Raw genomic sequence first — 27,251 nt, 5'->3', positions numbered from 1 at the left:
AGTTTTAAATGTGGTCTGGTTTGCAGCTTATATAACTGAAATGTCCCTGAAAGGCAGTCACTTCATCGTGACAGCAAGCTGATCGACTCGTGTGCTTCCCTGATCGGCGTCCCGTACTAAATCCACCTGCAACCTCCATCCCCTCCTCCTCCTCCTCCTTTTACTCCCTCCACCTGCACACGCTCTTTAGAAGCAGAGACAATGTCGCGTGGATGTTCGGAGCTCCAAACGGCACCCGGCAGACCGGAGTTGCTTCTCCTCCATGCGCTTCCGTTAAGTGGACAGGTGGAGTTCGAGTGCAGCGACTGCGGTGATCAGCTGCCGGTTCACCCGATTCATCATCACGAGCACTTTATGGATACACATCACACGTGAGTTATTATTATTACAGACTGGATGTGCACTCCTGATGCACCCTATTCACATAGCTGCACTCTTGGGCATTTCATTTGAAGACTAATTATTCTATAGAACTTCATTAAATCATATTGAGCACTTTATCATGTTTTACCCCAGAGAGCAGTCATGGCTGTATATAATTATTTAATTAATACACTGGTTTGTATAAATGTCTATAGAGACACGTGATAATAAAATCAATGGGGGTGGGGTAGTTTAGTGGTTTAATGGGGTGGGGTAGTTTAGTGGTTTAATGGGGTGGGGGAGTTTAGCGGTTTAATGGGGTTGTGGTAGTTTAGCGGTTTAATGGGGATGGGGTAGTTTAGTGGTTTAATGGGGGTGGGGTAGTTTAGTCGTTTAATGGGGGTGGGGTAGTTTAGTGGTTTAATGGGGGTTTGGTAGTTTAGTGGTTTAATGGGGTGGGGTTGTTTAGTGGTTTAATGGGGGTGTGGTAGTTTAGTGGTTTAATGGGCTGGGGTAATTTAGTGGTTTAATGGGGTGGTGTAGTTTAGTGGTTTAAAGGGGGGTGGGGAGTTTAGTGGTTTAATGGGGGTGGGGTAGTTTAGTGGTTTAATGGGGATGGGGTAGTTTAGTGGTTTAATGGGGTGTGGTAGTTTAGTGGTTTAATGGGATGGGGTAATTTAGTGGTTTAATGGGGTGGGGTAGTTTAGTGGGGGTGGGGTAGTTTAGTGGTTTAATGGGGGTGGGGTAGTTTAGTGGTTTAATGGTGTGGGGTAGTTTAGTGGTTTAATGGGGTGGGGTAGTTTAGTGGTTTAATGGGGTGGTGTAGTTTAGTGGTTTAATGGGGGTGGGGTAGTTTAGTGGTTTAATGGGGGTGTGGTAGTTTAGTGGTTTAATGGGGGTGGGGTAGTTTAGTGGTTTAATGGGGGTGGGGTAGTTTAGTGTTTTAAGGTGTTGGACTACTGATTCAAAGGCTGTGAGTTCAAATACAAGATCCACCAAGCTGCCACTGCTGGGCCCCTGAGCAAGGCCCTTAACTATCAATTGCTCAGTTGTATAAAATGAGGATCTGGATCTCCCAAATGCTGTAAATATAATACAATATAATATAATAGAGCATATTACAAAGGGTTTGTGTTTTACAAAACAGGCTTCATGCTTAATCTTGTGTTTAGTGGAAATCTCGCTGTTTAAATGCACAGTAAGCTCTAAAGTTGAGGCAGGTGGTGTGTGTTCATGTCAGATACAGTGTCTCTGATGTTGGCTCCAGTGTGAAAAGCCCTTAATGTTACATGTCCAGAGTCAGAAGGTCTTCTCTCGCTGTGGGTTTGTAGGTTTGAAGCCATGCAGCGCAGACACACGACGCTGAGGGAGAAAGGTCGCAGGGGGCCGGCGTATATGTTCAGCGAGCGCGATAAAAGTGTCACGGCTGAAGAGGAGCGCTTCCTGGATGCTGCTGAGTATGGTAACATCCCGGTTGTCCGGAAGATGCTCGAAGACTCTGAGACGCTCAATGTGAACTGTGTGGACTACATGGGCCAGAATGCTCTGCAGCTTGCCGTGGCCAACGAGCACCTGGAAGTGACCGAGCTGCTCCTGAAGAAGGAAGGTCTAGCCCGAGTGGGTGATGCCTTGCTCCTGGCTATCAGTAAAGGCTATGTGCGCATTGTGGAGGCCATTTTGGCACATCCGGCTTTCGAAGGTGGCCTCCGCTTTGCCCCAAGTATCTTGGAACGTGAACAAAAAAATGATGACGACTTCTACGCATACGATGAGGACGGAACACGGTTCTCACGCGACGTGACACCAGTGATCCTGGCTGCTCAGTGTCAGGAGTATGAGATTATACACACCCTGCTGGTCAAGGGTGCACGTATTGAAAAGCCTCACGATCACTTCTGCAAGTGTGCTGAGTGTGCCGAGAAGCAGAGGCAAGACTCATTCAGCCACTCTCGCTCACGCATGAACGCCTACAAAGGCCTGGCCAGTGCTGCCTACCTCTGCCTTTCCAGTGAAGATCCTGTGCTGACCGCCTTGGAGCTCAGCAACGAGCTTACCCAACTTGCCAACATCGAAACTGAGTTTAAGGTGAGAGACGGCTGTTCTCTGAGGTACTGGGTCAAATTTCCTGTGTGTAATTGATAATGTGGTTAAGTTTAAATGTATAAATGTGTAAATGCGTGTTTTATTACTTATCCTTGTCAACCAGGTTAAAGATAAAGGTACAAAAGGCACATAAAATGCTACTGAAGTGTTAAATGTTGGCACTCACGGTGCTCAGAGACTTTTTGTCAGAGTTATTAAATAATGCAGTGGTAATTCCGGCCTCCTAGAGAGATTTAATGGAATTTCAAAGGAACCCCTGCATTTTAATCTGTATTCCAGACAGCTATCTTATTGGATTATTTCAGGGGAAAGGTTAAAGGTTTTGTTGTCAGTTTTGTTGTCGCTTCACTTCAGTTTCTCTTTTACACAGATGACGATAAAGATCTTTCCGTCGAAGTCAGGAGTCGATGCGGTGATAATCGCTCGTGTATTAATTAAAACAAAGGATCTGATTGCAGGCTCTTGCGCTTTGGAATTATATTTCGGTTGTCTAACACGTTGTGTGCCGGGTGAACAGGTCTGTGTTAGAAATCAGCGTTTCTAAGAAACACTCCACTGATTCTCGTGGCCTGATTGTCGGCTTCTCTTATTGATTGCGTGAGCGGTTTGTTGAAGTGTGTGTATTGACAGGAGCATGTAATCACATCGTTGTGATTCCCTAATCGCTGAGCTCCAAGTTCATTCTTTCACATGAATCGATAGCGTGGTGTAACATTATATTTTTTTCATAGCATATAATAAGGTTGGAGTAAAAGAATGGGATGGAGGATTAGACGAAAATAAGTCGAGATTCAGAGAGCGAGAAGGAGACTTGGGAGAATAGGACAAGATAAAAGATCAGGTAGTAAGAACGATAGGAGAGGATGGTGAACACCTCTGAAGACTTTCCTGTCTGTGTTTCTCTGTAGAACGACTACAGAAAGTTGTCCATGCAGTGTAAAGACTTTGTGGTCGGGGTGTTGGATTTGTGTCGGAACACGGAGGAAGTCGAAGCCATTCTGAACGGAAACGTGGACCATAAAGTGCCCCAGGGTGACAACAGCAGACCGTGCCTGAGCCGGGTAAAACTGGCCATCAGGTTTGAGGTCAAAAAGGTATAATACGGACAAACCGATTTTCTTTGCATCGATTCTTTTGAAGTTCGTATGTAGTAAATCATATTTCTGCGCAGTTTGTGGCTCATCCGAACTGTCAGCAGCAACTCCTGACACTGTGGTATGAAAATCTGTCGGGTTTGAGGCAGCAGTCTATTGGAGTGAAATGTTTAACGGTTCTTGGGGTGATGGCGACTCTGCCCTTCTTGGCCATCGCATACTGGGTCATGCCGTACAGCAAGGTACAGTACAATCCAAGCACACAACATTTTATACCTCAGGGTTCTACTTGGTTAATTTTATAGAAATTTTATTGAGCTCATGTTTTAACTAAAGGCTGATGTAATGCTAATGCACAAGACAAGTCAGATCTCCACTAGACAAGTCAATGATGTCTAATCATTATAAACATTCATATTATTTTTCTGTCTAATCGTGTCACTTTTCTGGAAAGCTGGGTCAGGTTCTACGCAGTCCTTTCATGAAATTCGTGGCCCATGCGGTGTCCTTCACAACTTTCCTGTGCCTGCTGGTGCTCAATGCATCCGATCGCTTTGATGGAGTCAAAAATCTGCCCAATGAAACGATCACTGATCACCCGCGGCAGGTGTTCCGGGTCAAAACTACCCGCTTCTCCTGGACTGAGATGCTAATAATGAAATGGGTGCTTGGTTAGTATTTTATAAAGATCCATGAAAGAGATATGGTTACTGAATGTATTTGAATTTATTGAAAGCTAATCCATGATGTTTGTCTCTGGCTGTTCAGGAATGATCTGGTCAGAGTGTAAAGAAATTTGGGAGGACGGGTTACGTGAGTATGTCACGCAACTCTGGAACATTTTGGACTTCGGCATGCTGTCCATCTTCGTGGCGTCATTCACAGCTAGGTTCATGGCATTTCTGCAGGCCTCTCGTGCACAGCTGTACGTCGACCAATACGTGACGAGCTCGGACCTGAGCAACGCCTCGCTTCCTGATGAAGTGGCCTACTATACTTATGGTAAAATTATCCTACGATGTGCATTTAAAGGTTCTCCAACAGACTTGGCTTGAAAACATTGTCCATCTTTTTTCAGCGAGGAACCGGTGGCTTCCATCTGACCCCCAGATCATCTCTGAAGGTCTCTACTCTATTGCCGTGGTCCTGAGTTTCTCACGCATCGCTTACATCCTGCCAGCCAATGAAAGCTTCGGACCTTTACAGATCTCGCTGGGCCGCACAGTAAAGGACATTTTTAAATTCATGGTCATCTTCATCATGGTCTTCCTTGCGTTCATGATCGGCATGTTCAACCTGTACTCTTACTACCTGGGGGCCAAGTATAACCCTGCATTCACCACGTAAGTCTTCAGAGCTCTGGGTTGCCTGTTACGCAAAATGTTTTATAGCTATGGGACTATGTGTGTGTGTGTGTGCGTGTGTGTGTGTATCACTCAGGATAGAAGAAAGCTTCAAGACACTGTTCTGGTCCATCTTTGGTTTGAGCGAGGTGATGTCTGTGGTGTTAAAGTACGATCATAAGTTCATTGAGAACATCGGCTACGTTCTGTACGGTGTCTACAATGTTATGATGGTGATCGTGCTGCTCAACATGCTGATTGCCATGATGAACCACTCCTACCAGGAGATCGAGGTGACCGCTAAGTCTACTGTTATCTCTGAAAGCTCTGCAGTATTGCTGTGTAATTCTGCGATTTTGCTGTAACAGGAGGATGCAGATGTCGAGTGGAAGTTTGCCCGTGCTAAGCTTTGGCTCTCGTACTTTGATGAAGGCAGGACTCTTCCTCCTCCTTTCAATCTGGTGCCCAGTCCAAAGTCCTTCTATTACATGGGCCTTCGCACAAGATCTTGTCTCGTCAGGCTGTGCAAAGCTAAAGGTCTTCATGGAAGTCAGCAAGACATGGACACTCCAAATTCTCGACCTAAGGTTGGAATCTGAATTGCCCTGTCCCCAAGCTCTGAGATTGTTTTACATAATGAAATGTGATTGCATTTTAACCACATTTTTGAGATGATTATTTTCTTGGTCAGCTCCACAGGTATCGACTGTGCCTCAGTCAAGATGAATATGCAATGAGAAATTCTATCAAACACCCAAGCAGATACCAGGTATGAACTAATTTCTGACATCAGACATGCAATACTTTTAGGTTCTCTCATCACTAGCATTAAATCAGCTCTTATTCTCAATTAATCGAATCCACAGAAGATCATGAAGCGTCTCATTAAGCGATACGTCCTGAAGGCCCAAACTGACAGTGAAAATGACGAGGTCAATGAAGGTAAACCCAATATCCCACACACAGTCGACAAATTCATCAGCATGTTTTTTAAGACTTATGCAGTTTTATTATAAGTGTTTGGTTTTACTTTTGGGACTCACCAGGTGAGCTGAAGGAGATAAAGCAGGACATCTCCAGCCTACGCTACGAACTTTTGGAGGAAAAATCTCAGGTCACGGCAGAACTCGCCGATCTCATCCAGCAGCTGGGTGATAGACTTTGTAAATCAACCAAGAAACCCTGAAGGAAAGTATTTTCTACCAACGAGAACTTAAGAAAAGAACCTTCACCTAAGGAGCCCTGAAGAACCTTCAACTAAGGAGCCCTGAAGAACATTAACCAATAAAATAGAGCTAACTGAAAGAAATTTCAATGAACATCACTAACTGTACATCTACATTTACTAGACGACATTCAAGTAAATGAATGAGGGAAAATTTGGAAGTTTAGAAATGATAGCGCTATAAGTGTGTGCTCTTAAGTCTGATATTATGCAGTTTCTCCATCAATATGTTGTTTTGTTAATGATTTTATTTATTTATTTATTTGAAAAATTCCTAAATTTCATATCCTGCTATTATCCAGTATCAATAAGTCCATTTTTTTTTCATCTCCTTTTGATTTATTGAAGTTACATCTCACACGGGGACCTGTATAATTTGTGTTATTGTGTTATCTTTATCCAACAAAATAACAGGTCTTTAGTATTTGAATATTAAGCAGCATCTTGAAAGATGAAAATATATTTGTGTACTTTTAGATGATTCGTTTTACATTTACATTATATATAACTACATATAAAACTAAAATAAATTAATAATAATAATAATAATAATAATAATAATAATAAAAATAACCAAAGTACTTTTATAAGTGGTGTACTTATTATAAGTAGCATCATTTTAATAAAGATATACATTTTCCAACATATTATGGACTTTTATTTTGACTTTTTGATCGTTTATCCAGTAAGTGTTATATTATATTATATTATATTATATTATATTATATTATATTATATTATATTATATTATATTATATTATATTATAAATTATATTACATTATGTTATATTATATTATAAATATTTCTTGTCGTAGTTGTAGCTTTTTCCCACAAAACTCAGGCTACATTCTGATTCCACCTTACCTCGGCAAACCAATGCACCGCTTCATTCTATTGGCTCACTGCGCTGACAGACAACCAGATAAGCCAATGAACGCTCAAAATACGCTGCCTGACAGTGACGTTCACAGGAAGTCATATAAATAGAGATAATAAAAAAAGTCCTAAGCCCCTCCTCCCTTAAACCTCACGCTCTCTGCCGCACGTGAGCCACCACGCGCACGAGAACAAACCGGCTCTAACGGCCCAAACGTCACAGGAACTCGCCATGTAAGTGTTATTACACAGGCTTATCTCTGACTAGACGTATTACACGTTGATATAAATGTATCAGACACACATATTTATGTTATTATTACTTTCAGGAAGAACAGTTAGCGCTTAGCCGCTATGCTAAGCTATTCTGTATTTAACTTCTTCGCTTAGATATGTTGTTATAACGCTTTTCCGCGTGTTATTAAATCGTTATTACGTGTTTAGTGTCTTTAACTAAATCTCTTCGCTGCTTGTTGTCTGCCTCCTAACTTTTAAAGTGCATTTATAAGTGTGTTTTTCCACACCGCTTTTCGGGTAATAGACACGCCCACAACGTCATGATTGGCGGATCAGAAACCGTCACATGACCGTCACTGACCAATCGGGTCGCAGCATCGTGGCTTGTAGGGTTGGTTCTGTCTGAGATGCGGTGGGATTAAAACACAACAGTGAATAATGTTTTTTTTCCACGCCGTGTCCTGATAGAACACGGGGGGAAAATGGCGGATGACCCGAGCGCTGCGGACAGGAACGTGGAAATCTGGAAGATAAAGAAGTTGATCAAAAGCCTTGAAGCAGCTAGAGGGTAAGTAGAGTGACGGCTTTCACACTGAATCTACAGATCATGGGGTTGTTCATGATGGACAGCTGACACGAAGGCGGACACGTGCTTACAACTAACCTGATAATCTATTAAATAAAGTGCAGAATGTACAGAATACAGGGTCAGGAGTTAGACATGATTTTACATCAGGATCACAGTGACTCTGTGACAGTAATGACATGCTGTAATGGGAAAATAATCAACAATGAATCACAGGTAGTGTTAAACCTCTAAAGTAATATTATTGTTTTCAATAACAACATGTAATGTAGTGTTCTGGTTTTTTTTCCCTACGTATACTGCAAACTTTCATTTATTAAATAACCGAAATCCAGAATAATAGCATGTGTATAATAAACACTACGGCGTGTTTTATCGACACGTCGTCTTTGAACGCTGTCGTGGTTTGTGTGTGGTTTGGCAGGAATGGCACCAGTATGATTTCCCTCATCATCCCACCGAAGGACCAGATCTCCCGGGTGGCTAAGATGCTGGCGGACGAGTTCGGCACGGCGTCCAACATTAAGAGCAGGGTGAACCGACTGTCCGTGCTGGGAGCCATCACTTCAGTGCAGCAGAGACTCAAACTCTACAACAAAGGTGTGTGTGTGTCACAATCAGAAAGATCTTTATTGCCAGGTATGCTTTCACATACGAGGAATTTGTCTTAGTACAGAAGCTCCACAGTGTGTGTGTGTAAAATTATTACACTTTACCCACACCAGCACCGACACAGCATTCATTTTCTATGAGTTCCAAAGTGCAAAGAAAAGTGGGCGGGGCCAACATCATGACAGTTTTTTTTTTCCCTCCTTTATCCTCATACAGATGTACCAATAACATGTGAGCGTGTGTTATGTTGGGTTTTTTAGACCTGCACAGTGTTTGTCTGCCGACCTCTCATTTTATGCCGGTGTTTCGTTACAGTGCCCCCCAATGGCCTGGTGGTGTACTGCGGAACCATCATGACCGAGGAGGGCAAAGAGAAGAAAGTCAACATCGACTTTGAGCCGTTCAAGCCGATCAACACGTCGCTGTATTTATGCGACAACAAGTTTCACACAGAGGTGAGAGAGAGAGAGAGAGAGAGAAATACTGATGGTCACAGTTAAAGAAATGGATAGAGACACACAGAGACAAATAGAGAGATAGTGAGGAGAGAAAATATAATATATATTCTATATATATATATATATATAGAGAGAGAGAGAGAGAGAGAGGCAGAAATATAGATATTAAGAGAGAAATCTAGGATGTAAATTTAGACAGACAGATAGAGGGAATAGGGATGTATTTACAGAGACAGCTATGGAGAGATGCAGAGAGAGAGAGAGAGAGTTGGATGGCTTTTCAAATTTCCCTCTCTTTTGTATTTTTTTTGCATCTCTACATTGCTGTCTCAGGAATGAGAATTTAGTCATTATTAGACGAGAGCTTTGATAAGTTCTTGCTCAGTAACACATCTCTGACTGCTGGTACGAGGCTGTGGTCTCACCCTGTGTACCTGTGTGACTCTCACCTCAGGCTCTTACCGCGTTGCTCTCGGACGACAGTAAGTTCGGCTTCATCGTGATCGACGGCAGCGGCGCTCTCTTCGGAACTCTGCAAGGCAACACCAGGGAGGTTCTGCATAAATTCACCGTGGACCTGCCGAAAAAGCACGGTAAGAAGGTGTGGAATTCTGTCCGTGTCTGTTCCAAGGTCTGAGCCACAAGTAATTAAGGCTGCTCGGGTTCCTCTTCCCTCCATCAGGACGAGGAGGTCAGTCCGCCCTGCGATTCGCCCGCCTGAGGATGGAGAAAAGGCACAACTACGTGAGAAAGGTGGCGGAGACGGCCGTGCAGCTGTTCGTCTCCAACGACAAGGTCAACGTCGCCGGGATGGTCCTCGCCGGATCGGCCGATTTCAAAACCGAGCTCAGCCAGTCGGACATGTTCGACCCGGTGCGTTCCCTCAAACTCTTCTCCTTCTTACTGCCGTATATATTAATGTAAAAAATTTCATTTAAGTTGTCTATTTGTCTATATTTATTTCTTTGTGATTTTAGGTTATTTTAATTCTTATTAACCGTTCTTGCCATGAAGATAGCCTCAGTGGCTGACATGGCAGTAAATTATAGCATCTAACATCTTACTGCCGTCTAGAAATCTGTAGTGTGGAGTTTTAAAACCGTCTCTCTCTTCAGAGGTTACAAGCCAAGGTGCTGAAACTGGTGGACATTTCTTACGGAGGGGAGAACGGCTTCAATCAGGCGATCGAGCTGTCGGCCGAGGTTCTCTCCAACGTCAAATTCATTCAGGAGAAGAAGCTGATAGGTAAGAAATCTGACACTGTGTCTCATAAAATTACAAGGAGTCAGCTAAAGAAAATGTCCCACTGGTTCAGTGTTGGGGGCCGGCGTCTGAGTGGTTCAGTGTTGGGGGCCGGCGTCTGAGTGGTTCAGTGTTGGGGGCCGGCGTCTGAGTGGTTCAGTGTTGGGGGCCGGCGTCTGAGTGGTTCAGTGTTGGGGGCCGGCGTCTGAGTGGTTCAGTGTTGGGGGCCGGCGTCTGAGTGGTTCAGTGTTGGGGGCCGGCGTCTGAGTGGTTCAGTGTTGGGGGCCGGCGTCTGAGTGGTTCAGTGTTGGGGGCCGGCGTCTGAGTGGTTCAGTGTTGGGGGCCGGCGTCTGCGTGGTTCAGTGTTGGGGGCCGGCGTCTGCGTGGTTCAGTGTTGGGGGCCGGCGTCTGCGTGGTTCAGTGTTGGGGGCCGGCGTCTGCGTGGTTCAGTGTTGGGGGCCGGCGTCTGCGTGGTTCAGTGTTGGGGGCCGGCGTCTGCGTGGTTCAGTGTTGGGGGCCGGCGTCTGCGTGGTTCAGTGTTGGGGGCCGGCGTCTGCGTGGTTCAGTGTTGGGGGCCGGCGTCTGCGTGGTTCAGTGTTGGGGGCCGGCGTCTGCGTGGTTCAGTGTTGGGGGCCGGCGTCTGCGTGGTTCAGTGTTGGGGGCCGGCGTCTGCGTGGTTCAGTGTTGGGGGCCGGCGTCTGCGTGGTTCAGTGTTGGGGGCCGGCGTCTGCGTGGTTCAGTGTTGGGGGCCGGCGTCGGAGTGGTTCAGTGTTGGGGGCCGGCGTCTGAGTGGTTCAGTGTTGGGGGCCGGCGTCTGAGTGGTTCTGTACGTCTGAGGCACAGAAGGCTCTCCAGCTCGACGTTCTTGTAGACTGAATTAGGACTTTTAAATACACATCTTTAACTCTCGTGTGTCGGTTTTTAGGACGTTACTTTGACGAGATCAGTCAGGACACGGGGAAGTACTGCTTTGGAGTCGAGGACACGCTGAAGGCTATGGAGATGGGAGCCGTGGAGATTCTAATCGTCTACGAGAACTTGGACACCATGCGATATGTACTACGCTGCCATGGAGCTGAGGGCAGTGGGCCTGAAAATGGTACACACACACACACGTACATACAGTACACACACATACATACATACAGTACACACACACACACACATACATACAGTACACACACACACACACACATGCATACATACAGTACACACACACATGCATACATACAGTACACACACACACAGTACACACACACATTCCTACAGTACACACATACATACAGTACACACACACACAGTACACACACATTCCTACAGTACACACACATAGTACACACACACACATACATACAGTACATATACATACAGTACACACACATACAGTACACACACATACATACAGTACACACACATACAAACAGTACACAGACATATAGTACATACAGTACACACAAACAGTACACACACACATACACACACAATAGCTTTAAATCAGCTAAACAAATACATGGCATTATTATTTATCTTCTATCTAAAATATTGTAATTCTTTGTATTATTTTTCCTCATCAGATGAAAAGACACTATATTTGACGCCCGAGCAGGAGAAGGATAAATCTCACTTCACAGACAAAGAGGTGTCCCCCCCCCCCCATACACATCACACAAACATTACCCGATTATTATTTTTATCATTATATATATTTGTACTTTTCTATAAATTTGTCCCCAAATGGAAATTTCTTTCAGTATAAATCTAAGGGTTCAAGGTTTGTGTTTGACCTCCATATTTCTCCCTGTTTTGTGTTTTCATTGCAGTTATTGTTATTATACTCGTGTGTGTGTGTGTGTAATTAATTGTGTGTTTGGGTCTCAGACAGGGCAGGAGCACGAGCTCTTAGAGAGCATGCCACTGCTCGAGTGGTTCGCCAACAACTACAAGAAATTTGGGGCGACGCTGGAGATCGTGACGGACAAAAGCCAGGAGGGCTCACAGTTTGTGAAGGGCTTCGGAGGGATCGGAGGTGAGCGCTTACTTTCTTTTCATGTTCTCACTCACCATAGACTTTTTTTTTTATTCTTCTCGTAATGAACTTACTAAGTTTTTAAGTTAGAGGTTTTGACTTCTGACCGTTACAAAGCGCTGACGCCTTTTACAAAGAACTCCTTTGTAGCGTTGACTGTACAGTTACCATAGAAACGGCAACATCAGTCTAAACCTGTTCTAGGAAACCAATCAAAGCCTTCTGACCAATCAGAATCGAGACTTTAATTAAAAAAAAAGTATGTACGGATTTAATACGAAGTAAAACACGGTGAGGTTTTATTTGTTTCTCTCAATTTATTTGAAAGCTGATTGTTATCCAAGGTAAATTTTTAACTCTGAACGTCTCGTGCAGGAATTTTGCGATACAGGGTGGATTTCCAGGGCATGGACTACGAGGGAGAAGACGAGGAGCTGTACGACTTGGATGACTACTAGGTAGTCGTGACGGGCGAACGGAGAGAACTTCCCCTTTACAACACCGCAGACAAACAGGAAAGGAAAAGATGGTGAATCAGCGACGAGTGCGTTTTGCACGTCATTTACACGTCACACAGTGAGGAAGTCCTCCGACCGTGCACCGATTCTCAAGCCTGCTTTTTTTTTTTTTTTTTTTTAAACTGACTCCTGCTGCTACTTTATGAGCTTGTGGCATTTTTAATATCGTACACAAAAAGCCAAGGGGATTAAGCGTGCACCTCGAACGCCTGAGCCTCAAGCTCGTCGTCCAGCCCTGCGTCTGTTTCATATCAACCTCTGAGCCGGTTAAATCTCTGTGAAGGACCATCGCGTCGCCGGATCGCCTCAACGTGCTGCTGAAGACGGACGTGTGTCTCGCTTTAGCCTTTAGCAAACGTCCCAAAACTGTTCGAATGCCTGAAAAGTTTAAATAGATGAAATACGACCGCACCGACTTCCGAACTGGCTCTGCGTTTTAAGAGCCGTGAGCTCGTATGATCTTAAACACAAGTTGGATTTTAGTGACTTTACTCCCACGTGAGAACACCAGATCATGCCGGAAGCACTAAACGTTGTGGAATTTTCATCTTCCACTTCCTGCCCTTCCAACATACAGTCTATCAATTAGCAGGCTTTGTTTTTAAAAAAAAAAAAAAAATAGGAAATGCAACATAAGTTAGAGATGTAAACTGATGTAGGATTTGATCAGTTTCATTCAGCCTTTATTCTCATACACACCGGGCAGCAGGTGGTAAAGCTCATGTATAGAGTCTAATGAGCAAACACACACGCACACACACACACGAAAGAAGCTTGTAGTCTAACACGTATTCCCTGCATTTTCTCATCTCTGTGCCTAATCCATCAATATTTTGTATAAAATCATTTGTTACACGAGGTCACAGATATAAAACATTCTGATCATTTGCATGTTTTTAGTTTGTCGTCTCTTCATTTCGTCCTTCGCAGTCCGCTAACGTTTCGGTTTAAAAACCAAAGGGTCGTCCATGTGAAATCAGAATCTGTTACTAAACTGCTAAAGTATGTCACAGCACACGAAGACGTGACGGATTTTTCTACGCCGATTTTTCTAGACCGAGCGGATATTTTCAAAGGAGGAATATAAATAAAAATCGAAATAAAATGTGTCGGTCAAGTGTTCAAGTTTAATTCATTCCAGTGTGAATATCCCCAAACTAACTTGTTAAAGCTGTAATAATAATGCAAATATTATTGTTATTTATTTATTTAATACTATTTATTCAATATTAAATAATTAAATACATTTAATTTAAATATAATTTAATTTATAACTATAATATTAAAAATAAAGAGATTTTTTTTCTATGTAATTAAAGCTATGTAGAATGTTTTTTTTTTTTTTTAATATAAATATTTTATTTTCAGGTCTTTGTTCGTGCCCCCAGCAGTGGCAGCTTTGGTGGAGCTGAGATTTGAACTTATAACCTTCTCATTAGCAGTCTAGCACCTCAAACCACTAAAAGCCGCCACATCCTCAAAGCATTAGTAGCTTCACCATTGTGTTTTTTTAAGATCACTTTGAGAGGCTTTTAAACTCTGAGCTGAAAGCTGAAAGAATTTACCATGAAACTCGGCGCGCCCACACACACACACACACACACACACACACACACACACACACACACACACACACACACACACACACACAATAAACTGTTCCGCGTTGCTTCACATCCTCAAACGCTGCAGAGAACAACCAATCGGGGAGCGGATGGACAACTCGATACCGCCTCCTTTGGGAGTCGTCGACCAATCTAGAGCTGGGGTTTTAATATATTTAAATTTTATTCACCCCTTGCCTCCATTCTCTCGGTCTATGACGTAGTTGGACGTGCGCGCTCCCGATACAGGGCTGGGTTTGCCTTTTTTTTCCCTTTTTTTTTTTTTTTTTTTTGATGTTTTATTTTTTTTGCGGCGCGCGCGGGGGCACAACAATATGGAGCCGGACATGGAGGACAAAACGTTAGAGCTCATGGTAAGTTTCTAACCAAACCCCGACAGACAGACACGTTTCTAGTTGTGTTCCTAACGACAGACTGAATAATGGAGCTGTTTTTAAGGGAAGCGCGATTAAGGATGTGTGGGAAGGGAGAAATAGGACAAATGGCCGGCTAACAGCGCTAGCATTAAACTCTGAGGCACTGAATATCTTGATAAATATGACGCCTGGAACCGAGTGAACGATCAAAATAATAATAGTTAGGTTTTGTTTAAGTGTCGGTGAAGCTTAATGTGAGGTCGGTGTTATTACAGAGTGTAAAAGGGGAGAGGTTTAATAAGTGTTCATTAATGTGTGTGTGTGAGAGAGAGAGAGTGAATGTATATTTCGAATAGGATTTTCAAATAAATAATATATTTATAACCATCTGTTAAACTGTAAAATGTTTTTATGTTTTCTGAATTCGTACAGGTTTATTTTATTTATTATTTGTGTTATTGATCATTTTTACCTCAGTTTTAGCCTAAAACAGGGCCCTGGCGCTTTCACCGCTTTGCTTTAGGAATCTATATAAATAAAATAATAATTATCTTTTACAGAATATCGAAATCGAGAGTTTAAGATATCACGGATATCTCTGTACATTAATCATTAAATAAATGAAGTAAGAACCGTATGTAAAAGGTGTATTTAAAGCCAAAGCAATGGTACGGGGGAGGAGAGAGAGGAAGGGAAAAAAAACTGCAGCGACGTTTGTCGTTTATATGAACGATGAAGGCTGCGTTACAAATATAGCGATGTTTATAATGGAGTGCACTACGTAGTGTGTACTAGACCGGCTTAATTACGCCCGTAAAGAGCGCGCGAGGAAAGGGGACACGCAGCCGTTTGGGATTCAGCCCTAGCTTCCGTTGACTCGGCTAACTAAGCTAGCTATGTTTCACTGCGCCATTTATTAGTTATATCCTTTCTTCGGATTTTTTTTAGACCTAGCGAAGAGATGTGCGTGTTATAAACATGTTCCTGTTCATAGTATTGTTTTGAACCTCTGGTTGCATTGAATCCTTCATTGTTCATCGTTTTTCACGGCTACTGCTGCTAGCTAGGTCTTAGCTTAGCCTAGCTTGCTAACTGCGTAGAAGGAAGTTAGCATAGCGTAGCAAAGCTAGCACGCCGATGTAACCATCATAACGCCCGCCATCGATGTACCACTATTAAAAATATTAATTAATTTCTTTTTAAAACAACATAAATGTGTTGATACACCATATGTGTAGGTTGGAACGTAGCCTATTTGGCTAAGCTAGTTTACACCAAGCCGGTCGCATTGCTAGTTATGCTAACAGGCTCATTTTTTTTTTTACCTCAATATCAGAAATCTTATTTAATGAACAAAACAAGCTTTTAAGTCTTTATAAATGTATCTTTATAACATTAATCTACGGTGAAAGTTTTTAATTTATGAATGGATTTTGTCAGACGGATCATTTCAGAATTTTGATGTGTTTCATTTAAAATATTTCATTTTATCATCTTAAATGTGACGAGTGTATATTTTATGTGTTCACTTATGGGTTTGTCTTCATTAAATATTAATAAGGATCTTAAACGTGAACACAGATGGAGGTTGTTCCCTGGAATCCGTTCGCATGATAAAATATCGACAGTTCTGACATTTTTAACATTAGAAATCGTTTTTAAATCGTATTAAAAGTCAAGTCTTAAATTGTGAATTGATTTCATTTCAGTTTCACTGAGACACACCAGGACCAGAGCTGCTGTTTGCTTCATTTCATTCTTAAAAAAAAAAATAAATTACTGAGGAAAAAAATTGTAAGAAGGACGTCTTGATTAAATCGTCAGACTCTTTAAGACCAAAGTCAGGTCACAGATTCAAAGTCGAACACCGACAACGTGCCTTTGAACGTTTTCGGCTGTTTCAGGGAAATGCCTTGCTTTCAGACTTGTATTTGTAATAAATCAGGAATGTTTCTGTATCTCTCGCCTCCAGCTTGACACATCAATCAATACCCATAAAATATCTTCCTCTCGGCTCGTATCAGGTCTCTGTGATGGCGTGCGTCTGTCCCTCATCCTGTCTCTGGCGTGTTTTCTTTTTCCGTCTGATGCTTTTCCTGCCACGTTGTCTGCGCTGCAATGCCGGGCGCGTTCCAATGCGAAGCATCTCTGCCGTCGGTGGGCTTTGCTTCCTGTTGCCATGGCTACAGCAGAATGCTCCGGAGTAGCCGTCGTTAGGTTCGTCTCGGTGGGCAGAACCGAGGATGCGTTTCTGTGTGTAGGAGTTCACTTTCTGATTTTGCAGCGTGAAGCGTGCGAGGATGTGGCTGCGTTACAGACAGATCAGATTAGAGGGACGTTTAATGTGCATCTCTGATGTGAGATTTGTCAATCAATTTGAGTCGTACTGTAGACAGCACATGGTTTAAGTGCAGAGTGTTCTCTGTTTTGGGGCTTTAACAAACTCGTCTGTTGATATATCGGTCATGTGCGAGTGTTTCTGTTGGTTTGTTGTGTATTTCTGCTGTCAGGTGCTGACACGACAGTTTCTAAAAAACTCTTACAAACCTCTCATGCCGTGTTCCCAGAATGCATTGCGGCGACACGATGCCTGAACGAGTGAGAGCATAGACTCGGTTCAGGACTTCAGGATAGTCGGTGAGCTAATAGAAGATGAGCAGCATGATTAGTGAAGCGTACAGATTACTAAAAGCATCCCTGTCTTTAACAGGAGGTGGAATGACGCATTAACCCGAAACGAACATTTGATGGAGAAATGTCTGTGTACAGATGTGTACACACACACTCGCGTGCACACTCGCGCGCAGACTGAACAAGTAACAAAAGGAAGGATCTGCTATCACAATCATCACCTATGCTCATTGTTTGTGGCTTGACAATACAGAGGAAGTTTGTCTCTACATATGACTATGAAAAGTTTAAATGGCTCGAGCGTCGCCTGATGCGTTCAGAAGTCGGAAATAGAGCTCATGTGTTTGTCAGCATCGTGCTTTTTCAGCTGCTGAAACAGGAATTAAGTCCTAACTCTGAAGAAAGACGGACACTTTCTTTGTGTGTGTGTGTACTTCCACTTCCCACACACGCCAGCGTCTGTTGTCTTTACTGTTCACAAAGGTCCATGAGGGCAAATCTGGCTGTTCCCCGTCATATTATTGGTTCGTGTGTTATACGCCAAAGTGCTACAAGTCAGACTTTTTATCCGATTATAGTTACGTTTAATGTTTGATTTTTTTTTTCCTGTTGCAAATCATCTCTAAAGATCTCCTTACATATGTTTGTTGAGGACCGTATCTCCCCATCAACGAGCTGTTGCTATAGAAACCGTAAGGGATTAGCATAAATGAAAGTGTAGAGAAGCTCCATCAGCACCTTCTGACCAATCAGAATACAGAATCTAACAGCACTGTGTTTATACATCAGAGCAGAGCATGACTGTATTCTTCTTCTCATTATTATTTAAAAAAAAAAAAGACTTCTTACTTGTAATATTCTCCTCCAGAACATGTCAGTTATGGACTCCCTTACTGGAGAGATTTCCCCAAAGACCACCACAGTATTTAAGGTAAGGACGAACTCCTAATTTATTCACTTAACCGTAATTACGAATAAAATGGAACACTTTTTAAAGCAGTTAAAATCAATTAAGATATTAAACATTAAATATAACATTTATACAAGAAATGTATAAAAAGTTCCTCTTCTCATTTATGTTATAACAGCTAAGACCTTATTAGTCTAAGTCTGTTACCTGGCAACCAAAATGTGACCAGGTATGACCTCAGTGTGGTTACATACCTGCTGCGCTATGAAGGGCAGAGAACGGGGGATAACAGAACTAAAGGAACGAATGTTACCTGATTTCAGATCACTAACGGTCCCCTGTCGGGCTCGAGGAAGCGGCCGTCGGAGGGCAACTACGAGAAGGAGAAGGACGTGTGCATCCAGTTGTTTGACCAGTGGTCCGAGGCCGACCAGGTGGAGTTTGTGGAGCATCTGATATCACGCATGTGTCACTATCAGCACGGCCACATCAACTCTTACCTCAAACCCATGCTCCAGAGGGACTTCATCACAGCGCTGCCAGGTATACAGCACACACACACACACACACACATGGTGTGGAGGAACAACAACCCCTCGTGTTCATACTTGTGCTACTTTTGTGATGCAGCTCAGGGTCTGGACCACATAGCGGAGAACATCCTGTCGTTCCTGGACGCCCGCTCGCTGTGTTCGGCCGAGCTGGTGTGTAAGGAGTGGCAGCGCGTCATTTCAGAGGGGATGCTGTGGAAGAAGCTGATAGAGCGCATGGTGCGAACCGACCCGCTGTGGAAAGGATTGTCTGAGAGACACCAGTGGTGAGGCGTCACGACCGAGCGCTCTGCTTCACTCAACACAGCTACAGATACCACATAGTCAGAGTGGGTTAAAGAAAACTTCTCTAGGCTTCCATTCTATTACACCACGAAGTATCAGCATTATAAAGACGTTTCTGAGTAAACACACCAGAACAGGTGAAGGCTACGCTCCAGTCTGCAGCTTACTCACAGTGGGTTTTATTTCCACGTCATGTGGTTCTCGATTTCAACCACAGTTTCATCCGAAAAACGGGCGCGCTGACGTAGGTGTTTCTGACTCCGCGAAGCTGACTCTGTTTCTGTCTTGCAGGGAGAAGTACTTATTCAAGAACCGCACTACAGAAGTCCCGCCCAACTCCTACTACCGCTCTCTTTACCCCAAAATCATTCAGGACATCGAGGTGAGCGCAGGACCGGGACCTTAAACATCGAATCACTTTTAGGTCAAGCGTGACTGCCGCTCTGCCGACGCGTAAATTCTAACCACATGAAGCAAGTAGCGAGGTGGAATATTTAGGGTCGCTGTAATTCAGGAGGTTGTGCGGCAGCGTGAACCCGATAACACTACAGTCAACTCGAAAGAAAACAGTTGAACCTTTTTTCGCTCGCTGGCCCGAGCACAAAGTCGACACGACCGCTGCTTAATTATTAATAATAATTACCATTCCTCTGTGAGCGAGAGGATGAGAGCTGGAGCATTTTTCACATTGGTGCATTCATAGCTTTTAAATATTATTTGTATAAATGTATTTTTATTAATTATTATTATTATTATTATTATTATTATTAGTCATATAGATGGCTTACATGTTTTTTTATTTATTTGTTTGTTTGTTTGTTTGTTCATTCAAATGTGATTGTTTTGGAAATTTAGAATTTAAATTCTAGTTTTTACAATGTTTATTTATTTATTTATTTATTTATTCCATTTAAATGATGTATTTTACTTATTTCTGTTGACCACATTAGCAGTTTTTCTCGTTAACCTTCACTTCCAGTTTCACCAGACAAATAATATTTTAATAACAATCCCTCAGTAATTGAGCCTAATCGAGTTTGTTACAAACGTCGTCCATTAGTTCAGTTTTTTTTTTTTTTTTATATAAATGTCTGGTTCAAGTCACAAACCATCGAAGGAAACTCTTAAATATCTTGTGAACAGTTTATAACACTGTCATAAAGCGAGCGCAGTAGTGCATTTGTCATGGATGAACGATTTCCTGTTCCCAGACGATTGAGGCAAACTGGCGCTGTGGACGGCACAACCTTCAGCGGATCCAGTGCAGATCTGAGAACAGTAAAGGAGTCTACTGCCTCCAGTACGACGACGACAAGATCATCAGCGGCCTCCGAGACAACTCCATCAAGGTGCTTTTAAAGAAGCAGTTACACACAAAGTCTACCCAATGGGAAGGTTGTGAGTTTGAGTCCCACGTCCACCAAGCTGCCAACTCTGTGCCCCTGAGCCAAGGCACTTATCCCTCAGTTGCACAGTTGTAGTTTGTGATGCGTACAGCTACAGATAGTAACGGAGACAGCTGTATGAGGATTATGCTGATTGGGATGAATTATGGACTTAAGTGTGTGTGTGTGTGTGTGTGTGTGTGTGTACAGATTTGGGATAAACAGTCTTTGGAATGTTTGAAGATTTTGACGGGACACACAGGGTCAGTTCTGTGTCTGCAGTACGACGAGCGGGTCATCGTTACCGGCTCCTCGGACTCCACTGTCAGGTTTGTTTGTTTCTTTTCAATTTTCTTCTCCTCCCCTGTTCCTTCCTTTCCTTCTCTCTTTCACTACACCTTCGTGCCCAGCCGTGCTGTAGTACGAGACACGTGAGCGGCGTTCGTTGTGCTCTCTTCCTCTCGCAGGGTGTGGGACGTGAACTCGGGCGAAGTGCTGAACACTCTGATCCACCACAACGAGGCCGTGCTGCACCTGCGCTTCTGTAACGGCCTGATGGTGACCTGCTCCAAAGACCGCTCCATCGCCGTGTGGGACATGGCCTCGCCGACCGACATCAGCCTGCGCCGCGTGCTCGTAGGTCACAGGGCCGCCGTCAACGTGGTGGACTTTGATGACAAGTACATAGTTTCTGCCTCTGGGGACCGCACCATTAAGGTGAGCCATCTGTCAGACACATTAAAAAGAAATTTTTAAAACATTATATCTTTTTGTACATGAAATGCACAAAAGAGGCCACGCCTTCTTTGTCACCAACTTGCCTTATCGCCGCCCCTGGTACTAACATGCCACCACTCTGGCAACGTACACCATCATGTGACGAGGACTTCACATATAAACCCCAGCTCTTATGGCACAAGAACAAACAGTCGTCTTTATTTATTTTCTTTGCGGTCATGTACTTGGTATCCAGCAGAGGGCGCTGTGCAGCAGCTGAATTTGTGATCTCAAGTGCACGAGACTCCGACGTTCAGTTCTGCCAGACTGTGGCGTATCGGTTCACCTCGGCTGGAACAGCTTTCCGTCTCCTGCCCTCGTGTCTCCCAGACTCTGGATTTTTCAGCCAGTCGGGATTCCAGGAACGCACGGCCCTGGGAAAACCGCCAAATCGTCCTGCATGAGGAAAAAAAAACATAGCGCTTTCATCCTCTGAAAACATTCCTCGAATAATGAGCCGTGTGTGTGTGTGTTCACTTGTATTTTTCACGTGATCCAGCTTTGTATAAGAAATTGATCCGCATTATTGAATCTTAAACTGTTGACAGGATGCTGAACTCAGTGACACGAGGCCATCAGTGTGTTAAAGTTTGACTTGATGTCTCTGTAGGTTTGGAGCACGAGTACCTGTGAGTTTGTACGCACTCTAAACGGCCACAAGCGTGGAATCGCCTGCCTTCAGTACAGAGACCGGCTCGTGGTTAGCGGCTCCTCAGACAACACCATCAGGTGTGTGTCTGTGTGTGTGTGTGTGTCTGTGTGTGTGTGTCTGTGTGTGTGTCTGTGTGTGTGTGTCTGTGTGTGTGTCTGTGTGTGTGTCTGTGTGTGTGTCTGTGTGTGTGTGTGTGTCTGTGTGTGTGTGTGTGTCTGTGTGTGTGTGTGTCTGTGTGTGTGTGTGTCTGTGTGTGTGTGTCTGTCTGTGTCTCTGTCTGTCTGTGTGTGTGTGTGTGTGTGTGTCTCTCTGTCTGTCTGTGTGTGTGTGTGTCTCTCTGTCTGTCTGTGTGTGTGTGTCTCTCTGTCTGTCTGTCTGTGTGTGTGTGTCTCTCTGTCTGTGTGTGTGTGTCTCTGTCTGTCTGTGTGTGTCTGTCTGTCTGTGTGTGTCTCTCTGTCTGTCTGTGTGTGTCTCTCTGTCTGTCTGTGTGTGTCTCTCTGTCTGTCTGTGTGTGTCTCTCTGTCTGTCTGTGTGTGTCTCTCTGTCTGTCTGTGTGTGTCTCTCTGTCTGTCTGTGTGTGTGTGTCTCTCTGTCTGTCTGTGTGTGTGTGTCTCTCTGTCTGTCTGTGTGTGTGTGTCTCTCTGTCTGTCTGTGTGTGTGTCTCTCTGTCTGTCTGTGTGTGTGTGTCTCTCTGTCTGTCTGTGTGTGTGTGTCTCTCTGTCTGTCTGTGTGTGTGTGTCTCTCTGTCTGTCTGTGTGTGTGTGTCTCTCTGTCTGTCTGTGTGTGTGTGTCTCTCTGTCTGTCTGTGTGTGTGTGTCTCTCTGTCTGTCTGTCTGTGTGTGTGTCTCTCTGTCTGTCTGTCTGTGTGTGTGTCTCTCTGTCTGTCTGTCTGTGTGTGTGTCTCTCTGTCTGTCTGTGTGTGTGTGTCTCTCTGTCTGTCTGTGTGTGTGTGTCTCTCTGTCTGTCTGTGTGTGTGTGTCTCTCTGTCTGTCTGTGTGTGTGTGTCTCTCTGTCTGTCTGTGTGTGTGTGTCTCTCTGTCTGTCTGTGTGTGTGTGTCTCTCTGTCTGTCTGTGTGTGTGTGTCTCTCTGTCTGTCTGTGTGTGTGTGTCTCTCTGTCTGTCTGTGTGTGTGTGTCTCTCTGTCTGTCTGTGTGTGTGTGTCTCTCTGTCTGTCTGTGTGTGTGTGTCTCTCTGTCTGTCTGTCTGTGTGTCTCTGTCTGTCTCTGTCTGTGTGTCTCTGTCTGTCTCTGTCTGTGTGTGTGTGTGTCTCTGTCTGTGTGTGTGTGTGTGTGTCTCTGTCTGTGTGTGTGTGTGTGTGTCTCTGTCTGTGTGTGTGTGTGTGTGTGTCTCTGTCTGTGTGTGTGTGTGTGTGTCTCTGTCTGTGTGTGTGTGTCTCTGTGTGTGTGTGTGTGTGTCTCTGTGTGTGTGTGTGTGTCTGTCTGTCTGTGTCTCTCTGTCTGTCTGTGTCTCTCTGTCTGTCTGTGTCTCTCTGTCTGTCTGTGTCTCTCTGTCTGTCTGTGTCTCTCTGTCTGTGTCTCTGTCTGTCTGTCTGTCTGTCTGTGTGTGTCTCTGTGTGTGTGTGTGTGTCTCTGTGTGTGTGTGTGTGTCTGTCTGTCTGTGTCTCTCTGTCTGTCTGTGTCTCTCTGTCTGTGTCTCTGTCTGTCTGTCTGTGTGTGTCTCTGTCTGTCTGTCTCTCTGTGCCTGTGTCTCTGTCTGTCTGTCTCTCTGTGCCTGTGTCTCTGTCTGTCTGTCTCTCTGTGCCTGTGTCTCTGTCTGTCTGTCTTTCTCTCTCTGTGTGTGTGTGTGGTGGAAAATGTAGCTATCAGAAAATAAAAGGTTTATTATGTTAAGTGTTAAGTGTTCAGTCTGGTTGTCCGTCTCTCCGTGTGTAATGAAATCAGGGATCTAAAAGCACTGGCTGTTCTCACTCAGGAGTCAATTTAATATTTGTCCTCCTCTGGTTTTTCTTCCTCAGGCTATGGGATATTGAGTGCGGTGCCTGTTTGCGGGTTTTGGAAGGGCACGAGGAGCTGGTGCGCTGCATTCGCTTCGACAACAAGAGGATCGTCAGCGGAGCTTACGACGGGTGAGAATGGTCCGCAGGGCGACGCACCGTGTTCAGTACCAGCACTAAACACACACACACACACTCCTGTTTTAAATATCTCGCGCATCACAGCTCAGAGTTTCCATGTGTCGACATTTAATAATCCTAATTCTTACTTCTCCTTTTCTCCCACTTTAACATCATGTTAGTAAACAACACGGTGAGTTTGGGACTTGGTCCCATAAAATGTAAATAAATAAATAAACAAATAAATAACAGGCTGTTTAACATCTGTCTAAATAAGCAGTTATACACATACATCACATCCACATTTCAGCTGGTGTTTTAATGACGTTAAAGTATTCATCGCCTCCAAGATGGCCGCCTCCCAAACGTCCCAGCGTTTGTCTACGCCGTATTTCAGTTTGTTTATTTTCGACAGTAACTTAGACCGTTTCCGTAAAAAAAACACACATCCCATCTGTGCGACTTTACCGGAGAACTGGATGTGATTTTTATTTTATTTTTTTAAGGCTCACGTTCGAGTCAAGGACAGTTTATTTATTTATCGTTAGCTCAGCGTCAAATTGCTCCAGACGCATCGGCGCGCTCGTGCGAAGCTCAGGTGGATTTCTAACTTATTACAAGCGACGGGTTACACAAAACAAGACACGAGCAGCAGCCGGCGTCCTAATGGAGACAAATACGATGGAAATGGGGTAAATGAAGTGCAGTGAGACTGCAGTGGAAGTGTCTGTTCCTCGTTAGCTGCAGCAAAGAGAAGGAGCGAATGTCAGACATGAAACTTGGCTCACAGAAGCAGGTTCGCTGGGAATCATCTGCACTTTAACGAACACGCGAGCGGATTAAAAGAAAAACGAAATAATGTGTACGAGATTAGTCATAGGCCAGGATCAGATGCACCTGGGACTCGGCACTACGGATCTGCGTCAGACTTTTTAGATGAAATTTAAACGAGTTGTTCTGCTACACACACACACACACACACACACATGCCACAAAACGTCTAACAAACGAACTGAGATGTTTTTTTTTTATCTTTTAATAAATAAAATAAGAAAATCCGTCATAACCTCCGCCTAAGTTTCCGACTCTTTTATGTCTTGTGTTTCCATGGAAACTGAAGGTATTTGGCCAGTTTTACGCTGTAGAAACTGTAGGACGTATTTAGGAGAAAAGAAACCTGTTAACTGACGGATCGTCAACCGGATTTAATCTCACGTCGATTCTGTGTTACACTTTATTTTTGAATAAGATTACAACACGTGACTGACATTTTGGCCTGACGTGCTTTTTAGTTTGTGTGATCTAAATAAAACGGAGCTTTTATTTTGTTTGTCTCAATTTGTTTTGCTTGCTTTTGTGTGTTTGATGCAGAAAAATTAAAGTTTGGGACCTGCAGGCTGCCCTGGATCCACGAGCTCCAGCCAGCACACTGTGTCTGAGAACACTGGTGGTGAGTCACCTTAGGACACCCCACGCACACACACCACACACACACACACACACACGGTTTATCTTATCCGTGACCTATATGTCCTCAACTGCCAAGTGACGACCTGAGGCAGAACAGAGGCAGCTACTTGAACTAAGATGGGTGTGTGTGTGTGTGTGTGTGTGTGTGTGTGTGTGTGTAGGAGCACTCAGGCCGTGTGTTCCGGCTGCAATTTGATGAGTTCCAGATCATCAGCAGTTCCCATGACGACACCATCCTCATCTGGGATTTCTTGAACGTGTCGACTAACGGACAAATGGAAGGACGGTCGCCATCACGCACGTACACGTACATATCCAGATAGCAGGTAATGGCGCGCGTGTATACACACACACACACACACACACACACGCAGTGCCCTCAGCTTTCTGATATGAATAGACTCTTACACTACTGCATCAATCTCACTGTGTGTTTGTGTGTGTGTGTTGAACAGGGCTGCCCTGGAAGCGTGCGGAGTGTGTGAGTGTGTCTGCGCGCGGGGACTGTCCTGATGACCGAGTCTCTGTGGTTAAGTGTGCCAGGATCAGAGGTCGAGGAACGCCATCCCTGTCCTCCCCTCGCCCTCCTCTCTCTCTTTTACTCTCTTTTTTTTTTTTCTTTCTTTTTTTAAGTCTGAGCCCCTCTTGTAAACAAACACATGCGCACACACTCAGTTATGTGCAAACGCACATCGAGCTCCCTCTCTGTTGTGTATCAGGAAGAGAAGACGAACAGAGAGAGAGAGGGACACCACTGAGGACAAGCTCGTAGCTCCGCCCCCACATCCGCCCTGACAACTGCCCTAGCCACGCCTCTGGGCCCAAGGACTATTTAACTATTGATATTTTTATTTCTCATGTTTTTTTTTTTTTGTTTGTTTTTGTTTGTTTCTTTGTGGAGAAAAAAGATGAACAGTGGAAGTGACTCTTCCATGAGGACTGTGTTTGCATGAATGAATGATGGGACTGTAAAAGACGGTCAAGCCCCATTTGTGTCTTTATTTTTAGTTTATTATTATTATTATTATTATTATTATTTTTTGTATTTTCCTTTATTCTTTTATTTTTTTTTTCTTTCTAAATTTGGGAGATCAGCTTTGTTTTGCTTCCTTTGTGGTGATGTTCTAATCCCTGTAGATTTCTTCTTTTCCGATTCCTCTCCAGTCCGTCGCTCCGTTCCTTTTCCACGTCCTTTGCTAGCTCTAGCTTTCTCTCTCTCTCTTCTCTCGTCTCTCTTCTTCTTCTTCTTCTTCTTCTTGTCTCGGTCCCTTTCGCTGTCTGCTCGTCTAGGTTCCGAATGATCTGATCGCAGTTTAGTTGTAAACAGAAATGTCTTGGTTATAATGGTGTTGTATATTGAAAAGATTTTTTTAAAGAAAAAAAAAACATTATTATTAATAAGAATAAAGTACTTGACTGTGAAGGAGTGTTAACAAACCGGCGACGTTTGTGTTGTTTTTTTTTTTTTGTTTTTGTTGTTTTTTTTTGTGTGTGTGTGTGTGTGTGTGTGTGTGTCTGTATTTGCATGCGTGAGAATGATTCTTTACCTAAATTCTATACGGGAGAATGAAATTAAATTATGTGCAGTAAAGAGTTCATCTCTAGTTGCCTTTTATGGCTTTTGCCGGGAGGGCGGAGCTTATTTCTGGGCTGGAATTTTTCACAGTGGTGTCATGTGTGATTCCATGTGTGGCAGTGATGCAGATCACGTTATCTGTGAATAGGTAAAAAGTTAGTAGTAAATGAAATGTCTATGATTTTGTACAGGTTCATGTCCACTTTTAACGTTACAAATCCTGGTTTAAACTTGGTGGAATGTTTAACGTATCCAATATTATTTCTTTGATCTGT

At 43.7% G+C, this 27,251-nt stretch overlaps 3 protein-coding genes across 4 annotated transcripts; all 3 read left to right on the top strand.

Moving 5' to 3' along the window:
• The first annotated feature begins 201 nt into the window (after window positions 1–201).
• On the top strand, window positions 202–6,504 carry LOC132862901 (short transient receptor potential channel 7-like). The gene is made up of 12 exons (XM_060895297.1): window positions 202–371; window positions 1,695–2,448; window positions 3,375–3,560; window positions 3,638–3,802; window positions 4,015–4,231; window positions 4,329–4,562; window positions 4,639–4,903; window positions 5,001–5,196; window positions 5,272–5,490; window positions 5,595–5,672; window positions 5,770–5,845; window positions 5,950–6,504. The coding sequence occupies exons 1-12, from the start codon at window positions 202–204 to the stop codon at window positions 6,087–6,089; spliced, it is 2,700 nt and encodes an 899-aa protein (XP_060751280.1). The 3' UTR covers window positions 6,090–6,504.
• A 636-nt stretch (window positions 6,505–7,140) lies between these two features.
• On the top strand, window positions 7,141–13,575 carry LOC132862913 (eukaryotic peptide chain release factor subunit 1-like). Its single transcript, XM_060895313.1, has 11 exons — window positions 7,141–7,239; window positions 7,711–7,810; window positions 8,253–8,428; window positions 8,756–8,895; window positions 9,353–9,491; window positions 9,581–9,771; window positions 10,014–10,143; window positions 11,066–11,239; window positions 11,715–11,779; window positions 12,019–12,166; window positions 12,542–13,575. Exons 2-11 carry the CDS (start codon window positions 7,725–7,727, stop codon window positions 12,622–12,624), a joined length of 1,332 nt encoding a protein of 443 aa, XP_060751296.1. The 5' UTR covers window positions 7,141–7,239; window positions 7,711–7,724; the 3' UTR covers window positions 12,625–13,575.
• Window positions 13,576–14,567: 992 nt separating this feature from the next.
• Window positions 14,568–26,837, top strand: fbxw11b (F-box and WD repeat domain containing 11b). Of its 2 annotated transcripts, none has more exons than XM_060895309.1 (13): window positions 14,568–14,662; window positions 18,165–18,227; window positions 18,530–18,749; window positions 18,837–19,023; window positions 19,334–19,424; window positions 20,254–20,391; window positions 20,638–20,756; window positions 20,895–21,144; window positions 21,815–21,933; window positions 23,832–23,942; window positions 25,302–25,380; window positions 25,562–25,726; window positions 25,856–26,837. In XM_060895309.1, exons 1-12 carry the CDS (start codon window positions 14,624–14,626, stop codon window positions 25,721–25,723), a joined length of 1,578 nt encoding a protein of 525 aa, XP_060751292.1. In that variant the 5' UTR covers window positions 14,568–14,623; the 3' UTR covers window positions 25,724–25,726; window positions 25,856–26,837. The 2 variants fall into 2 exon arrangements, with proteins under 2 accessions (XP_060751292.1, XP_060751293.1); XM_060895310.1 differs by lacking the exon at window positions 14,568–14,662 and adding an exon at window positions 16,195–16,882.
• Window positions 26,838–27,251: the final 414 nt, after the last annotated feature.

The sequence above is a fragment of the Tachysurus vachellii genome, chromosome 20 (genome assembly GCF_030014155.1).
Source record: "Tachysurus vachellii isolate PV-2020 chromosome 20, HZAU_Pvac_v1, whole genome shotgun sequence".
Taxonomy (NCBI): Eukaryota; Metazoa; Chordata; class Actinopteri; order Siluriformes; family Bagridae; genus Tachysurus; species Tachysurus vachellii.
Note: the sequence above shows the minus strand (reverse complement) of the source record. Positions and strands in the feature narration are given on the sequence as shown.

What these genes read in the sequence shown, in the direction of transcription:
- LOC132862913 (XM_060895313.1), top strand. Translation starts at nt 7,725, where the DNA reads ATGGCGGATGACCCGAGCGCTGCGGACAGGAACGTGGAAATCTGGAAG. An exon ending in ACTCAAACTCTACAACAAAG is followed by an intron (nt 8,429 to 8,755) that starts GTGTGTGTGTGT and finishes GTTTCGTTACAG; the next exon opens with TGCCCCCCAATGGCCTGGTG. An exon ending in CTCACTTCACAGACAAAGAG is followed by an intron (nt 11,780 to 12,018) that starts GTGTCCCCCCCC and finishes TTTGGGTCTCAG; the next exon opens with ACAGGGCAGGAGCACGAGCT.
- fbxw11b (XM_060895309.1), top strand. Translation starts at nt 14,624, where the DNA reads ATGGAGCCGGACATGGAGGACAAAACGTTAGAGCTCATG. An exon ending in ACAAAACGTTAGAGCTCATG is followed by an intron (nt 14,663 to 18,164) that starts GTAAGTTTCTAA and finishes ATTCTCCTCCAG; the next exon opens with AACATGTCAGTTATGGACTC. An exon ending in TCCTCAGACAACACCATCAG is followed by an intron (nt 21,934 to 23,831) that starts GTGTGTGTCTGT and finishes TTTCTTCCTCAG; the next exon opens with GCTATGGGATATTGAGTGCG.
- LOC132862901 (XM_060895297.1), top strand. Translation starts at nt 202, where the DNA reads ATGTCGCGTGGATGTTCGGAGCTCCAAACGGCACCCGGCAGACCGGAG. An exon ending in GGGTCATGCCGTACAGCAAG is followed by an intron (nt 3,803 to 4,014) that starts GTACAGTACAAT and finishes TTTTCTGGAAAG; the next exon opens with CTGGGTCAGGTTCTACGCAG. An exon ending in AAATGACGAGGTCAATGAAG is followed by an intron (nt 5,846 to 5,949) that starts GTAAACCCAATA and finishes GGGACTCACCAG; the next exon opens with GTGAGCTGAAGGAGATAAAG.